This window comes from Zosterops lateralis, assembly GCF_965231275.1.
Source record: "Zosterops lateralis genome assembly, chromosome: 5".
NCBI lineage: Eukaryota > Metazoa > Chordata > Aves > Passeriformes > Zosteropidae > Zosterops > Zosterops lateralis.
Genome location: NC_139766.1, coordinates 2,551,659 through 2,567,584, shown reverse-complemented (window position 1 = coordinate 2,567,584; position 15,926 = coordinate 2,551,659). Strand labels below are relative to the sequence as shown.

General features: G+C 59.9%; 2 protein-coding genes across 2 annotated transcripts; one reads left to right on the top strand and one right to left on the bottom strand.

Moving 5' to 3' along the window:
• Nucleotides 1-1,971: 1,971 nt before the first annotated feature.
• HTRA2 (HtrA serine peptidase 2) lies at nucleotides 1,972-7,601 on the bottom strand. Its single transcript, XM_083862214.1, has 8 exons — nucleotides 7,193-7,601; nucleotides 6,162-6,366; nucleotides 5,875-6,069; nucleotides 5,717-5,749; nucleotides 5,212-5,320; nucleotides 4,738-4,807; nucleotides 2,521-2,616; nucleotides 1,972-2,297 (listed from the first exon to the last, which is right to left on the bottom strand). Exons 1-8 carry the CDS (start codon nucleotides 7,546-7,548, stop codon nucleotides 2,132-2,134), a joined length of 1,230 nt encoding a protein of 409 aa, XP_083718340.1. The 5' UTR covers nucleotides 7,549-7,601; the 3' UTR covers nucleotides 1,972-2,131.
• Nucleotides 7,602-7,816: 215 nt separating this feature from the next.
• Nucleotides 7,817-15,824, top strand: AUP1 (AUP1 lipid droplet regulating VLDL assembly factor). Its single transcript, XM_083862213.1, has 12 exons — nucleotides 7,817-8,037; nucleotides 8,330-8,467; nucleotides 8,907-9,057; nucleotides 10,143-10,330; nucleotides 10,490-10,562; nucleotides 12,527-12,600; nucleotides 13,347-13,413; nucleotides 13,955-14,060; nucleotides 14,185-14,331; nucleotides 14,468-14,628; nucleotides 14,765-14,853; nucleotides 15,688-15,824. Exons 1-12 carry the CDS (start codon nucleotides 7,988-7,990, stop codon nucleotides 15,734-15,736), a joined length of 1,293 nt encoding a protein of 430 aa, XP_083718339.1. The 5' UTR covers nucleotides 7,817-7,987; the 3' UTR covers nucleotides 15,737-15,824.
• Nucleotides 15,825-15,926: the final 102 nt, after the last annotated feature.

The following is a 15,926-nucleotide window of genomic DNA, read 5'->3' as shown; positions in this document are numbered from 1 at the left end:
TCCTACCCCATCTCTGAGTTGTAATTTTATTTCCTCTATAAAGTTGTAAGTTCTATTTCCCAATGGCTGCTGGCACGTCTCTGGGTTGGGATGAGGAGCCTGGCAGGAGCAGGTGGCACAGTTCATGCTGCAGGGCTTGTCACACTCTGGAACAGTGTGGGAGCATCCCCTGGACTCTGCAATGCCTCATCCACACAGCCCTGGCCCCACACCAGCCCCCAGCACCCTCCTCAGGCAGGGCTGGTGCTCTGGGAGAAGCCCAGGTGGGTGGGAAGAAGGCACCAGCAGCAGCCCCCCAGCACCATGTGGGGGGTAACTGAGGATCAGAGATGTGGTGAAGAGCTGGTTCCCCCTCACCAGATCCAGGGCAAATATTATCAAGCAGAAATCCCATCCTGGTGCTGTGACCCTTGAGGATTGGGGTCCACAGGACTGCAACCCACAACAACAGAGGTCTCACAGCAGAGAGGGGCTGGCTCAGCTCGTGTAGGAGCACAGCCCGGGCAGGGCCTGGGGCCGAGGCGCTGGGCAGGAACACTCGTGTGTGACACCAAGGCCGAGGGAGGTACAGCCCGGCTCTCACCCCTCAGCTGGGTGCTCTGACCGCTCCAGCCCCTCCCCGTGCTGGGGGGACCCCGGGCGCTGGGAGGAGAAGGGGGCAGGCCTTGGCTCAGCCCTGGAACGCTGCGGTCAGCGCAGCCGGAGCAGCTATGCCAGACACGCCGCGATTTCCCCCCGAGCCGGCGGCGCTGGCCGGACAAGCGAATTCCTCCGGCGAGGCCGGGGCTGTGAAAGGAGGCCTGTTCTCAGGGCAGGGCGAGCGCGGGGGGGAGCAGTGGCAGAGCCGCCCCGAGCCACGGCACCCCTGAGGAGGAACTGTGCTTCTTTCACGTCCCAAAAGCAACAGGCCCGGGCTCGGGAGTGCCGGCACGGGCAGGGCCTGGCCCCACAGCCGCATTCCTGCGCTGCTCCGGGCTGCCCTCGCCGCTGAGCCGCTGCTCCTGCCCCGGCGGCGGCTCTTCCAGGAAGGCGAGAACAGCCGGAGCTGCTGCTTCCCCCAAGGCCCTCGGCCGCCAGCTGTCCCCAGGGGCCGGGTGTGTGTGGGAGCAGAGCTCCGGCACTGACAGCCAGCTGGGGGCGGGACAGGCAGAGCCCATTCTCAGCCCTCCTGGACGTCAGGGCTAGGAGATGCCTCCTCCTCAGCCATCCTGGACATCAGGCCTAGGAGATACCACCTCTTCAGCCCACCTGGATGTCAGGGCTAGGAGATGCTGCCTCCTCAGCCCTCCTGGATGCCAGGGCTAGGAGATGCTGCCTCCTCAGCCCTCCTGGATGCCAGGGCTAGGAGATGCTGCCTCCTCAGCCCTCCTGGACGTCAGAGATAGGAGATTCCACCTTCTCAGCCCTCCTGGATGTCAGGGCTAGGAGATGCCTCCTCCACAGCCCTCCTGGACGTCAGGGCTAGGAGATGCCTCCTCCACAGCCCTCCTGGACATCAGGGTTAGGAGATGCTGCCCCAGCCATCACAAGTCCAGCCTTGACACCAATTTCACCACATCCTGGAAAGCTGATGCATGGGAGGGGATCTGGACGCAGGGTTTGGAGCAGTCACAGAGCTTCCAGCAGAAGGGATGTGACCAGATGGCTACAGCACACCCAGCACTGCTGCACTCCAGGGAGGCAATGCCAGTCTCAAACCTGCTCTCACCCACAGAGGGGCCACACAATCCATGGCTCAACAGCTGCCTGCCAGCTACAGAGAGGAGTTGGAGCCCAGCCCAGGTGGGTACCAAGCAAGTGGAAGGAGACCATGAACACTGATAAGGTCCCTGGAGGCACAGCAAGCTCCTGCCCAGCCACAGTGTCTCATGTGCAGACTGACAAGAGGAGCAGGGTCCCACACAGCCCAGCCTCCACCAGGCAACTGCTGCTGCCATGGGAAGGAGACGACATGGCCCTGGGGGCCTCTAGAAAAGTGCTTTATTGGAGTACAGAGGGGAACGGCCGCACCACAAGTCGCCCAAGCGCAGGCCCCTCTCCTGGCCCCTTCCAGCCCTGCACGAGCTCTCGGTCTCTGCCTGGCCAGCTCGGACACAACCTCAGTCCTGCCCTCGGCTCCGGGTGGTCTCTGCTACTCGGTGGCCTCGGGGACGACGCTCACCAGCAGGGTGTCATAGCCGCGCCTCACCAGCAGCGCCAGGCTCTGCTGCGTCCTCACCGCCTCGTACACGTCCTCGGCGCGCCGCGACGGCGTCCCGTTGATCTCCAGCACCACGTCCCCGGCTTTCAGCCCTGCCCTGCGGGGACGACACGGATGAAGCACTCAGAGGGTGAGGCAGACACTCAGCATCATTGTCTTCCGAGTGCAGCAGGAGCTGTGGCACCTGGGGTTCTACAGCTGCACTTGGCCGGCAAGACACCCAGCCTGGGAAAAAGTTCCCAGGTAGTTTTTGCTGCAGAGCCCAAGCCCTGCTGCTCTGGACATGCTCACACAGCCCTGAGGCACAAGGCAGCACTTACTGGTGTGCCGGGGAGCCGATGATCACCTTGTGGATCAGCACACCATAGGAGATGTCGGGAAAGGTGGGGTCACGCAGCTTCAGCTCTGCCAGGATGCTGCAGAGGGAACATCGGCATCAGGGATGGAGCTGGAGGCAGAGAAGGGCTCCCACCCCACTCCCTGCAGCTGCACAGGCTTAGGGACCAGGTACAGAACTTCCCCTCCTGTGTCCCTGTACCCTGCTGAGCACGAGCCACAGCTGCCAGCCCCAAACAACGCCATCCTCCTGTCAAAATTAGAGGATGAGGATCCAAATGGAACCAGGAGAGCTGGAAAGCCCTGGAGCAGCTGCCAGCTGGATCAGAGCTGTGGTGATGCACATCCCCATGTCACATCACCCTTCCTGGGGTCAGACCTGCCCCTTCCCTGCTGTGGTTTCACTTCTCTGCCCTAGGTGGGCAGGACACACAATACAAGCTGTGCCACTCTTCCTGCCAGACGTATCAGCAGAGGTCTCCTCCTGAGTCTAGAGACTAAACAATCACAGTTCCTCCAACTTTCCCACAGATTTTAGGATTTCTAAACCAAATTTAAACTCTGCATCACTCACAGCTCCTCTTTGGACTCTCCCCAACTGCTCCTCACCAGTCTTGAATGAAATCCAGAAGTGGATGCAGCACTCCAGCTGGATCTCTCCCGAGTGACAGCATTCTTCCCCCCAACACTCCCTCACTCCAATCCCTGCAGACCCACACACTCAGTCTCTGCCCAGCTCTGCTCCTTTCAGGTCCCTGCTCAGCCAGTCAGGGCTCCCCACGTGGCTGTAATCCGTGCTGAACTCTACTGTGCTGTCCCACAGCCCAGTGCAAGCTGCCATCCCTTCCCAATTTCACACAGCAGAAGTGGGAAGAGGCCTCTCAAATTCATCTCACCCAACCCCCAGCAGACCCAGTCAGGGCAGGCTGCACTGGACTGTGTCCAGTTGGGTTTTGAGGCTCTCCAAGGACCCTCCAGGCAATGTGTGCCAGGCTCTGAGCACTCTCCTCACAGTAAACAAAGTGATTTCTTGTGGACTCTCACATGTCTCTGTGCCCACTGCCTCTTATCTGGCCTGGGCACCACGGGCACAACAACAGGGTCTGTGCCCAAAAGGGAGCTTCTCCTTCCTGTGCCAGGGAAAGGTTTCCAGATGGAAAGGTCCAGGGCATTCAGGGCAGTCACCTGATTCCAAGGCGAGCAATCCCTTGTTGGGAGCCCTTCCTGCTGGGCACAAACAAGCCTGGCAGTCAGGTGGTTTCCCTGGACCGGCTCGGGGGCTGTGCGGAAGCTGGAGCCGCATCCCAGGAGCCGTGTCCGAGGAATTTCACGCTGCTTCCTGACAGACCCGGTCCCTGCAAGCGTGGCCAGGGAAGCAGGAGGAGGCCGGGCTGGCCTCCTACATCCCTCGGGTTCTGCCGGGTTACCAGCACCATCTGCTGGGCATTGGGGAACTCACCAGATCTTTAGGAGGGCAGAGCACAGCCCCAAAAGGTGTTTGCTCAGCATGGCACAACACCAGCCTCAGGAGGCAGCTGAAGGTCTCTGAAATGTGGCTGCAAGAGCTAAAGAACCAGAGCAGGTGCTGTCCTTGAGAACTGCTCCCATAGGTGAGAGCACAAGTCCTGCTTGCTGACATGGGCACTTCACAGAATTGTTTGGGTTGGAAAAGACTTTTAAGATCAAGTCCAACAATTTCCCCAGCTCTGCCAAGGCCACCACTGACCATGTCCCCAAGTGCCACACATCCACTCAGCTGTTAAATCCCCCCCAGGGATGGGGACTCCACCATTGCCCTAGGCAGATGTGCAAGGGCTGGACAGCCCTTTTCAAGAAGGAATTTTCCCAATATTCAACTTCAATCTCCCCTAGAACAACCTGAGGCAATTTCCTTTAGTCCTGTCCCTTGTTCTCTAGGAGCAGAGCCTGACTCCCACCTGGCTCCACCCTGCTGTCAGGGAAAGCATTTTTTATCTGCTCACAGAGTCTGCTCCCAGTGTAGAAACTTGCAAGTTTCCAACTTACCACTGAGCCAGCCAGGAGACTAACCACAGCACAAGCACAAAGAGATTTGAAAGCAAAAGCTTAAGCTGTGGAGATAATCCTCCCAAAACCAAGCACCCCTGGTTAGTTGGGAAGATCCCATCACAGCCCTGCCCCAACAGGACCAGTCTGTTGGCCCCTGACCTCAGGACAGGTACCTGGGAGTGAGGGTGAGCATCATCACCCCGATGTATCGACGCTTCGTTTCTGCATTGCCAAACCAAGAGCCTGTGGAAGGAAAGGGCACGGAATGTCATGGCTGGAAAACAGAGATGTGCTCAGAACTGGGCTGAGCCCTCACAGCCCTCGGGGCAGGCAGCATCCAGAGCCATTCCGAATCCCTACAACAGCTCAGTCCAGTTCCCAACATCAGCAGGAGTATTCCAGGTGATGCATTTTGCACCGTGACTTGGCTTCTCTGGTTTGTCAGATTTTTGACAGAGAATGTCCCTCCCCAGTGTCACAGGAGAACCAGACAGGGCAGGGCAGCAGCAGCACAGTTTTCCTGTGGCACCAAAGATTTCTCCCGCCCTCCCTGCCTTTCTCAGGAAGAAGGGCCCAGAGTCCAGCTGTGCCAAAGTTTCCCTCTCATCCTCCTCCCCCAGCACCCGAGCAGGGAGGTCCCCACTCACTCTTGCGGTGCTCCTCCTTCTGCAGGAACTTCCTCAGCCTGTCAGAGGGGATGGCAAAGGAGATGCCCGACGTCACCTTCATGGTGTTCACACCAATCACCTCACCATCCTGCAGGGAAAGGGCACTGGGCTACCCAGCCTGGATCACTGTGAAGAGCAGGGGAGCTACTGCACCAGCCTGGGGTCTTGCCTGTGCACCCACCCCTCCCCAGGCTGCTGTCCCAGCGTTGCTGAGGCTGGGCAGGACCCAGGGGCTGAGTCTACAGGATGAGTCCATGCAGCCTCTGGCTCTGCCCTGCCAGCACCAGCCAGACCTCATCTCCACCAGAGCCCCATCAGCTGCAGCTGCCTCAGATACTACACAGGGTTCTCATGCCAGGCTTAGCCCTCCTCCCTCCAGGAAGCATCCCAGCACCCACAAACACTCCCACAGAGAGGCAAGCAGCAAAAGGCATGCAGCACATCCCTGCCCCAGCCAGCAAGGGGGACAAGCAGCAGGACTCACCAGGTTGACGAGGGGGCCCCCAGAGTTCCCAAACTGTGGCAGAGGAAGAGAGAGTGTGAGCAGACCACGAGACCCCCATCCTGAGGCTGATCCCAGGGTGACCAGCCAGAACTCCCCGTGCTCCACCTCCCTCCCCGTGTTGTCCCCATGTCCCTTACATCGATGGCAGCATCAGTCTGGATGTATTCCATGTCGGTGGCGGCCAGGCCCAGCTCGCGGCTGCCGCGCTGTGCTGAGCTGACAATGCCCGAGGTGATGGTGTTCTGCAGGGCAAAGGGGCTGCCCATGGCCACCACGAACTCGCCCTGCCTCACCTCGGCCGAGCGGCCCAGGGGCAGCGTGGGCAGCGGGTGCTGTGAGAAATCAGACAGTCAGCGGGACAAAGTGGGACAAAGGGGGAATGTCCCCACTTCCCAGTGTCCTCACAGCTGTGACACACACACACCTTGGGTTTGATCTTTATGGTGGCGATGTCGGCCACCTGGTCCACGTCCTGCACCACGGCATCGTACATGTCGCCGCTGGCCAGTTTCACCCGCACACGCCGCCGGTTGGCCACCACGTGTGCATTGGTGACAATCAGCCCATCCGGGGACACCACGAAGCCAGAGCCATTGGAGATGGGCACGTCCCGGCCCAGGAAAGGGTGCCTGCAAGGAAGGCATGGCTCAGGAGGGGTGACAGGGACAGGGCTGGGAGGCAGCAGAGAGCAGGGAGGTGTGCGGGCACAGCAAGATGGGGGAATCCTTCCCCATCCCAATCAGGGGAATCTACAGGAATGCAGAAGGAATCCAGAGCTTGTGCACAGCCACAAAGCTACAATCCTACCAGGAATAGAAGCATGTGAGAACAGGAAGGGCTGCGACCTGTGCAGGAGCAAGGCCAGGACACATGGGGCCCAGCCTTGGAGCACCTTGGAGTAACAAACACCTGAGAGGCCACAGGAACATTTCCTGATAGCAGGACTGGACTCACAACTTTGAGCCCTGGCCAATCACCCCAACCTCTGCTGGTAATCAGGCGAAGTGAACGGAAAACAGGATGGAACCCAGAGAAGGAGCAGCACCAGCTGATTCCTCCTCACACTGTGAGGCAGAGAGGGTGACGCTGCACACAGGTGACACCAAGCTGGAAGCAGCAGTCACCAAGCTCAAGGGCAGAGCTGCTGCACAGAGGTTCTCTGCCAAGAGGCCGGAGGCATTGAACGGTGAGAACAGTAGAGAGCACAAAGGGAAATGCCAAGTGCTGCTCCCAGGCAGAGTAACGGGGCAGCCTGGAAGGCAGCATCGCCAGACGGCCCCGGAGGACACGGATGTGGCACTGACGTGTGGCAGCCGCGTGTCGGTGCCTCCCGAGGCACCTGTGGGAGCCCTCCGGGACGGTTCAGGAGAGGCCGGCAGAGATCCGGAGCGGGGCCGGGGCCACACTGCGCAGGAAGGAGGGAAATCCCTGCCGGGGACCCCCCGGTGCCGGTACCTGCCCACGATCTCCACGTAGACAAGCGCGGGCGCCGTTTTCTCCACCACGTCGGCGATGAAGTTGAAGGCGGCGCGGGGCGAGGTGGGTGGCGGGGAGGGCGGCGGGGCGGGCACGGCGGCGCTCAGCGGGGGCCGGCGGCGCTCCCGGGCCCACAGCAGCAGCAGCGCCGCTGCCCCGGCGCCCACCGCCGCCGCTAGAGACCGGCCCCGGGCGGAGGGCGGCGGAGGATGGGAAGGAGGAGGAGGAGGGGGCGGTGGGGGCTCAGCGGTCCCGGTCAGCGCTCGACACCAGAGCTGTACACCCGGTGGCACCGGGATCCACCGGATCCGCACCCTCCGCGCCGCTGCCGCCATGCTGCCGGGAGGAAACCGCGCCCCGCTGGGGCGGGGCCGGGCCGCGGGGCACTACGGGGGTTGTAGTCCTGAGGCGGGGTCTGCCCTAAACTGTCCCCCACCGCTGAGCACGCCGGGAGCCGTAGTTCCTAGGTGGGACCTGCCGGAAGCCCGTTCTGCCACGGGGTACGCCGGGAGTTGTAGGCTTGCTGGGACATACCGTCCCGCCGTCACCGAGATGTGCCGATAACCGGCGCGACAGCGGAGCAGCGCAACTCCATTATCGGAGCCGCTCACCGAGTCCGCCGGAGCCACCGAGGGCCGCGGCCGGGAGAAGAGCGGCCCTCGGTGCGGACGAGGAAGGCGGAGCGCACCCAGCGTGCCCCGCGCGGGCGGGCGCGCGGCCGCGGGCAAGATGGCGGCGGGTGCGGGGCGGCCGTGAGGCGCCGGCACGGCGGGGATGGAGCCGCCCGCGGCCCCGGGCCCCGAGCGGCTCTTCGACTCGCACCGGTGAGCGCCCGCCCGGGGCCCGCGCGGTGGAGACTCTGGAGACTCCCGGGGGAGCCGCGCGAGAACTGCGGGAACCCCGGGCGGGGGTCGCGAGGCCAGCGGAGGCCGGGGGTGTCTCACGAAAGCTCCGTGGGGGAGTTCGGGGTGACCCGTGAGGGGACCGGGGAGGGTCCGGGGTGTGACAGAAGCAGGTTGAGAGACTTGCTGGGGGGGGAACCGCGCGGAGCGGCGGCCGCAGGGCGGGTCCTGGGGATCGTCCCGGCCACGCTCAGGCCGCTTTCTGCTCCTGCAGATTGCCGACCGATGGGTTCCTGCTCCTGGCCTTGCTGCTCTACGCCCCCGTGGGGCTCTGCCTGCTCGTCTTGCGTGTCTTCATCGGCGTCCACGTGTTCCTGGTCAGCTGCGCCCTGCCCGACAGCATCGTGCGCCGGTGAGTGACCTCGGGTACCTCGGGGGGCTCCGGCTGCTGCCCGGGGTGGGGTGTGGGGTGTCAGGGCCGCCCCGGGTGTCCCGAGCCGTGGGGGCCTGGCTTAGGAAGAGATCTGTGCTTTCGGGACTCCTTGTCTTCAGGAGCCTTGGAGGTGCTTCCTCTGCCAAGCCCGGAGCTGGCAGTCACCTCTGGAGTGCTCAGGGACTGGTCTGGAGCACCTGGATGAGCCTGGTGTGCTGCTCAGGAGTTCTGTGGGCACTTGCTGCCCTCACCCCAGTCCCAGCCCCACACCAATTCCTGCTCCAGAAGTGTCATTTCTATTCGGTGCCAGTGTCGTTTGTCCAGCCACCACAACTCCTGGGTCCTTGCCTGTTAGGACGTGTCACCTTGCAGTGGTTCAGACGGCAGGACTTGAGGAGGACCCTTGTTCCCCTGGCAGGTTCATTGTCCGTGTGATGTGCTCCGTGCTGGGGCTGCTGGTGCGTCAGAGCGACCCTCGGCTGCGCGGGGCCGGCGCCAGGGTCTTCATTGCCAACCACGTCACCCCCTTCGACCACAACGTCGTCAGCCTGCTCACCTCCTGCAACACGGTGAGGGCTCCCCCCCGAGGGCGGGGCGCGGGCGGCTCGGCCCCATTTGATGTTGCTGTGGTCACAGTGGAAGGTCACAGCTTAAAGCCCCCTCAGTGCCACCCCCTGCCCAGCCCAAGTGGCTCCAAGCCCTGTCCAGCCTGGCCTTGGACACTTCCAGGGATCCAGGGGCAGCCATAGCTTCTCTGGGTAACCTCACCACTCTCACACCCAAAAATTTCTTCCTGATATCCAGCCTAAATTTCTCCCTTTTCAGTTGTACCCATTAGTCCTTGTCATATCACTCCAGTTTCTGGCACAGATTCCCTTTCCAGTTTCCTTCTAGGCTCTTTCAGATCCTGGAAGGTTTCATCTCCAGATTTGATTTATTAACTCAAAGGGTGTTAACTTTGAGGCGTTTTCTGTGGCTCAGTGTCACTCATGGCCTCTGCATGAAAAAGTGGAACAGGGTGAGGAGCAGCAGGAGTTATTACAGTGGGGGCTAATTCTGGTGGAAAATTGAACAGATCCCAGCAGCTGCTTCCTTCTCTGGCCTTTTGGATAAGGGGGCAGGGCTAGTTGTGGGGCAGGGCTGGTTGTGGGGTTCCCCCAGCACTGGGTGGGCAGTTTTAGGGGGTACATGGAGAGTGCTGAGGGAGCTGCATGTCAGTGTTGTTTGGGTAGTTCTGAGCTGTCCCTGCTCTCCTGTAAAATTCTTTGTGTGTGGAGTTCCTGAGTCAGCAGACTCCTGTGTCCTGTACAGCCATTGATTTACCCCTGGCCTGGAGAGGGAGGACTCCTGGAAGCAGTGTGTGTCCTGCCAAGTGTGTCAGGGCTGCTGCAGAGAACACTGGGGGACAGGGAGCTGGGCAGGGCACAGTCTGAACTGATGATTTCGGATCCATTTCCTGTGGAATTGGGGCTGGAGCAGGGGCTGAGGCCTGGCAGTGACATGTTTGTTCTCAGTGCTGTCAGCACAGGTCACCCTCAGTCCCAGAGCACTTTTTGCTAATGAACAGGAACTTTGTCACTTCTGTCACCTGGGAAGGTGGGCCTGGAGGGGTGGGCAGGGCGGTGCTCCCTCCTCACTCCTGTTCTCCCTGCAGCCTGCCCTGAGCGGTTCCCCAGGGTTCATCTGCTGGTCCCGGGGATTCATGGAGCTGGGAGTGACAGGCAGCCGTGCGGAGCTGGTGGATTCCCTGAAGGAATACTCTGCCCACCGAGGGAACCCACCCCTGCTGCTGTTTCCAGAGGAGGCGGCCACCAACGGCAGGGCCGGGCTGCTCCGCTTCAGGTGGGGCAGTGGGAATTCCCACAGCAGGGGAGAGGGAATTCTCACAGCAGGGGAGAGGGAATTCTCACAGCAGGGGGGTTGGGAATGGCTCTGGTGTATTGTGACAAGGTGGCTTGAGGTGGTTCCAGGATCATTCACTGCAGAATTCCTCCCTTCCAGCTCCTGGCCCTTCTCCATCCTGGATGAGGTCCAGCCCGTTGCCCTGCAGGTCCGGAGGCCGTTGGTGGCTGTGGTGAGTGGTGGGCACAGGGACAGGCTGTGGGGTGGGTACAGCTTTTCTTTCTGCTCCTGCTTTGGTGCTTGTGGTGTGTCCTGGCACCCTGGAACCAGCTGCTCAGGGCTAACACTGTTCCCAGTGCCTTTCCTGGGAATTTGGAATCTGTCAGTCTGACAGATGTTTGGTGGCCCAGCTGGCTGTCACTGTGCCTCTGGCTCCCGTGGCCAGTGCAGTCTGCTTTCCTCTTGGTGAGTTCCCTGCTGTGGAAGGTCAGCTGCAGTCAGTGCTTGTGCCAAAGGTGACACAGGGCTCTGGTGGCTCCTGAGCTGCTGCCCCAGGCACAGACACAGGGCATGCTGCAAGAGCAGCTCCACACAAGGGATAAAGTTCACGAGGGCAATGGCAGCACTGCCAAAGGCCTTGCAGGGAAACTGTTGTCAGCGAGGTTTTGTTGAACTTCCTACTTTTTATATTTATTATCTATGATCTGGTGACCCCTGGCAGGGCGAGGAGTCACCTGGATGTGTGCAGGGATTGGAAGTGCAGGAATATTTGGCAAATCTTTGTTAACCCCTGCCAGGCCAGGGGTGCTGAGACAGAGTTGAGGCAGGCCACAAGTTTGGGGGAAGATGCAGTTTTCTAGCAATGAGGATAAGTTACATTTTGAATGATTCCTTGAGAGAAATGGGAGAGCTTTTCTGTTCTGGACAGTTTATAAGGAGTATCTTACACTTGTGGGTTTGGTTTCTGTGAGAAATTCTGAGCTGTAACAAGTTGTGTGTCTGTGCATCTCTTCCCTCGTGCATGTCAGGGAGAACAGCAGGTCTGTGTGGAGGTGCTGGTTACAGTCACTTCTTGGCTCAAATTTTATTTCCAGTGTGTGAGCAGGACTTTGTGCTTCCTGCACATTGGCTGAGTAAATCCTGGTGGATTTCTGGGGTGGTTTTAAACCATCAGAAACTGGAAGGGTTAGAGATGTGGTATTTTGTATGGTTCAATTGGTGTTTTATAGAAAATTTTCTTATGTAATTGTGTAATGTATATTAGGCGCTGGGTTGGGCCAAACACCAGATTTGGGGTTAAGAAACAAATTTCTCCATCTCCAGTTGTGTGGAATGTTGGAGGAGGGTGTTGTTCTGTGGCACAGGCAGTGTAACTGAAATCTGACTGTGGGCATCACTCCAGGCTTTTGGGTTTAGGGTTCTGAGGTTCTGTTTATCCAGATGAGGCTTTTCAGTTCTCCTCATGGCTGGGCTTTCAGGGCTTTTCTCATGTACAGCTCCTCTTCCCAGGCTGTGGGATAAAACAGGCATGAGCCTGTCTGAGAATCACAGAATTGTTTGGGTTGGAAAATCCCTCTGAGCCTGTGGGTCCAACCACTCCCCAACTACTGACAAGGTCACCACTGACCATGTCCCCAAGTGCCACATCGACAGGGCTGCTAAATCTCCCCAGAGATGGGGACTTCCCCCTGCCCTGGGCAGCTGTGGCAGAGCTGGACAACCCTTTCAAGGAGGAATTTTCCAAATATCCAACTTCAGCCTCCCCTGGCACAACCTGAGGCTGTTTCCTCTTGTGCTGTTCCCTGGGAGAGCTGAAAGGAGTTGGGACATCACAGAGAGGCTGTTGCCACTAGAATGAGGGAGGATTGTTCAAGGTTCTGAGGAAGCTTTAGTAGTTTTTCAGGCATTTTTTGGTGCTTTCTGAAGGCACAGACTAGTAGGGAATGTGGAGATACAGAGGGAAACTTTTGCTGCTGTCTTAGTGGGAGGAAAGTTTTCACTGGGAGCAGTGAGAACTGGTGATGACCAACAAGGGTGAAGCTGCCCAGGGGCTTGCCCTGCTTGCACTGGCTCTGCTGTTCCCACTTTCCCAATCCTCCAGCCACAGCTCAGGTATTCTCTGCCCACCTCCCTCCCCAGTAGAACCTGGACCAGCTCCTTTCCATGGCTGGGATCTCACTGTGCTCTCTCCCCCAGAGCGTGGCTGACTCCTCCTGGATCACGGAGCTGCTCTGGACCTTCTTCGTTCCCTTCACAGTTTATCAAGTAAGGTACTACGTCTCTCTCTTCCGTTTGGGGCAGGGTTGAGGGTGGGCAGGGCTGTGGTGTCACCGTGGCAGTGACAGCTCCCTCTCTGGCTGCCTCAGCAGGGCTGGGCTCAGCACCATCTGGGCCTGGCCATGTCCAGCTCCTAGTGTGGAGAGGACTCCTGATTCCTGCTGGGGAAGGAGAGGAGTCTCAATCACTCCAGGTGTTTAGTTCAAGCTTCCAGGTGTATTTTTGAAGCTGTGCTGGCCCTCAGTGTCCCTGTGTGTCCCTATGATCCCTTGGGAGTGGAGTGATCCTGGGGGATGGTGCAGGGGTGGTCCAGACCCCTGCCCAGGGCCTGGGTGAGCCCAGGCTGGCTGAGCAGCTTTGCTGAAATGAGGGCAGTGGAAGGGACTGGGAATCAAATGTAGGGCTTGGTGTATTTCAGCAAAGGAAAGCCTTTCCTTAGTTCTGTCTGCCTGAATTCTGGGTGACCCGTTTTCTACTTCCATGTAAATGGCCACAGATCCTCATTAAGGCCTTTCTGGGAACTGCAGATCCCTCGTGCTACACTCGAGGGCTGACAGAGCTCCAGTGAGCCAGTTTTGTCTTCTGCCGTGTCCTGGATTTGGGAGTGGGTGTTGGGGTTTGGTGCTCCTGTGGGGTGAGCAGGGAGCATGGAGGTGGGGATGGCGTGGCTGCCCCTGGCAGGGTGTCCCCAGGGGCTGCTCCCAGCAGGGCCGGCTCCACGTGCTGTTGTCCCCACCAGGTGGATGCCGTCTGTCCCCAGACAAGCGGACGAGCGGAGTGAGGACTTTGCGCTCCGAGTTCAGGAGGTAGGAAGGTGACGTGGGAGAGGGATGTGCTGCACTTTGGGGTGGGCACAGAGGACAGCAAGGTGCAGGCAGAGTTGCAGAAGGCATTTCTGGATGTGTTGGTGTGATGGGAGCTTTGGTACATATTTATTGCCCCTTGCAAGAACTCAGTTATTTCATGGGTTATTTGTTACCCCACACTGAGCCTTTCTGCAGTTGTCAGGGCTCTTCCCATCAAGTTCAAACCTTTCACCCCCTTTTTATAATGCCACAAGTCAAACAAAGCAGTTGTTTTTCCACCCTGCCTGTAAGTGCTCAGTACCTCACAGCTTCAGACATACCTCCTTGTCAGCCCTTTTTGACAGGATGATATTGCTATTCCTGGTCTTTCATGTGCACTCTGCAACACTGAAATCATCCCAGAGGCCCTGGAGAAACCAGTTCCCAGCCCTCTTGCCCTCACCATAGCGTCATGTACCCCTGACATGCTCCCCAGCGTGGAGGGGCTGCCTGGGCTGTGTGTGTTGTGTGTTTTTATATGTGACTCCTCTGCATTGCACAGCTCTTGGCCATGGAGCTGGGTGTGGTATCCACACGGATCACCGCTGCCGACAGGACCGAGCACATGAAGAGGCTGAGGCACACGTCACGGCTGCCCTTTGCCCCAGGTGAGGGTCCTGGCTGCAGAACCTCAGCCTGGGCTCTGCTTCTGGGCAGGCCTCTGTCTGCTCTCAGTGACAGACCACCCACCTTTAGTCCCTCACCCTGAGGCCACTGTCCTTTCTCCCGCAGCCTTGAGCCAGCCCCCGGCAGCCCGGCCCAGGGTGCCCCCCAGCCCGCCTGGGGCTGCTCCTGAGGACCTGAGGGTCGTGACCATGGCACAGCAGGTCAAGGAGGTGCTGCCTCACGTGCCCTTGGAGGTCATCAAGACAGACCTGGGTGAGCAGGGACTGGGATGGCAGCAGGGACATGGGAGCACCTTCTGTAGTGTGAAAAAAGAAACCTTGTCCCCACTGCACTGGAACGCAGTGGCAGCCAGGATGGAGTGTCCTAATCTCTGACTTTGTCCCCGCAGTCCAAACCAATTGTGTGGACACCACCATTGCCAACTTGCTGGAGGGGAGAGTTCCCTTCTTCCCTGAGAGTAGAGAGACTGAAGACCTGCCTGCCCCGTCTACCTCTCAGGCTGCAGCTGCTTCTGGCATCCAGGGCTCTGTGGCTGCACCTTCTTCCAAGGTACTTTGGGGTTGTGTCTCCCTGCTCTGATGTTCAGGACTAGCCAGGGGCATGGAGCACCAGCCTGGCATGCCAGGTCCTGCAGGAGGCCCCTGCTTCATCTGTCTCCTGATGGCTCCTGTGCTTTCTCTTCTAGCCAGCTACAAAGCAGTTTGCGAAATCCTCCGTGGAGCGTCACCTGTCCTTGCAGGAGAGGAAACGAGCCTTGTACGACTATGCCAGGAGGTGAGAGCCCCCCACACCTCCCCGTGCCAGGGCCACACAAAATCTCCCCATGCCCAAGCCCCCAGATCCCAGCCCCTGCAGCACCCGAGGTGCCCCAGGAACTGTGCTGTCCAGTGTAATCCATGTCTGGCTGAGAGGAGCCCCTGTAGGACTGGGTTTCTCTGAGGTCCCACTGGTGCCATGGCACCCTCAGCATGGGCAGGACATTCCTGTTTGGCACCAGGGACAGCGCTGTCAATCCTCCTTGGTGTGAGGGCACAGTTTGATCTCTGTGCAGGATTTTCATGAGGCAAATCCTGGGACAAGAGGCCAGTTCTGGTGTGTGGGTCTTGATTTAGGAAGATACAGAAAACTGAGGATGTGTTTGAGGGGAAGTTCAGTGTTCCTGAGCTTGTTGGTTACTGGATGGTGCTGAGGGACCCATCCTGTGGGGAAACTCTGACTGGGAAACCTGGCTGGGATCTGCTGGGGGACAGTGACTCCCATGGGTTGATCTGGGGGACCATGAGCTGCTATGGGCAGCCCCGGCATCCCTCACTGCCCTGGCTTGGTCCATTCTCCATCGGGATTGTCCCCAGCAGGGACTGTACCTTCCCCATGGCCCTCCCAGAGCAGCTCCTGCTGCCTTCACCCCTTTCCCCGGGCTCCAGGCGAGCTTGGAATGAAACGGGTCCAACCAGAGCCAACGTGCAGCCAGAGAGCGCCCGGCCCTGGGGCGCTGCAGTGTCCCCGGGTCCCGGTCCCGGGCAAGAGGGGCAATCCCCGGGTGGGGTTCACGGGACGCCCCTGGGGTGGTCGCAGCCCCGCGGTGTCTGAGGGCGCTCTCTCCCGCAGGCGGTTCGCTGAGAAGCACGGCGCGGCAAGGGCCGGCGGCAGCCCCTGACCGGGCCGGGCCGGGCCGGTGGCAACCCCTGACCGGAGCCCCGGGCCGGGCCGGGCCGGTGGCACCGGGAGCGCGCGGGCCCCGCGCGGTTGGGACGGGACGGGCGGGGCGGGGGCGCCCCCTGGCGGCGGAAATAAACGGCGGCAGCGTCCGGCGCGGCTCGGGCTGTGCGGGCACCGGGGCGAGGGGC

Bases quoted from the DNA above. Each gene is read 5' to 3' on its own strand.
- AUP1 (XM_083862213.1), top strand. From the start codon at position 7,988: ATGGAGCCGCCCGCGGCCCCGGGCCCCGAGCGGCTCTTCGACTCGCAC. The intron at 8,468-8,906 runs GTGAGTGACCTC...TTCCCCTGGCAG, and splicing joins CCCGACAGCATCGTGCGCCG to GTTCATTGTCCGTGTGATGT. The intron at 14,061-14,184 runs GTGAGGGTCCTG...TTTCTCCCGCAG, and splicing joins ACGGCTGCCCTTTGCCCCAG to CCTTGAGCCAGCCCCCGGCA.
- HTRA2 (XM_083862214.1), bottom strand. From the start codon at position 7,548: ATGGCGGCAGCGGCGCGGAGGGTGCGGATCCGGTGGATCCCGGTGCCA. The intron at 6,070-6,161 runs GTGTGTGTGTGT...GATTTCTCACAG, and splicing joins CCATAAAGATCAAACCCAAG to CACCCGCTGCCCACGCTGCC. The intron at 2,298-2,520 runs GTAAGTGCTGCC...TCGTCCCCGCAG, and splicing joins ATCGGCTCCCCGGCACACCA to GGCAGGGCTGAAAGCCGGGG.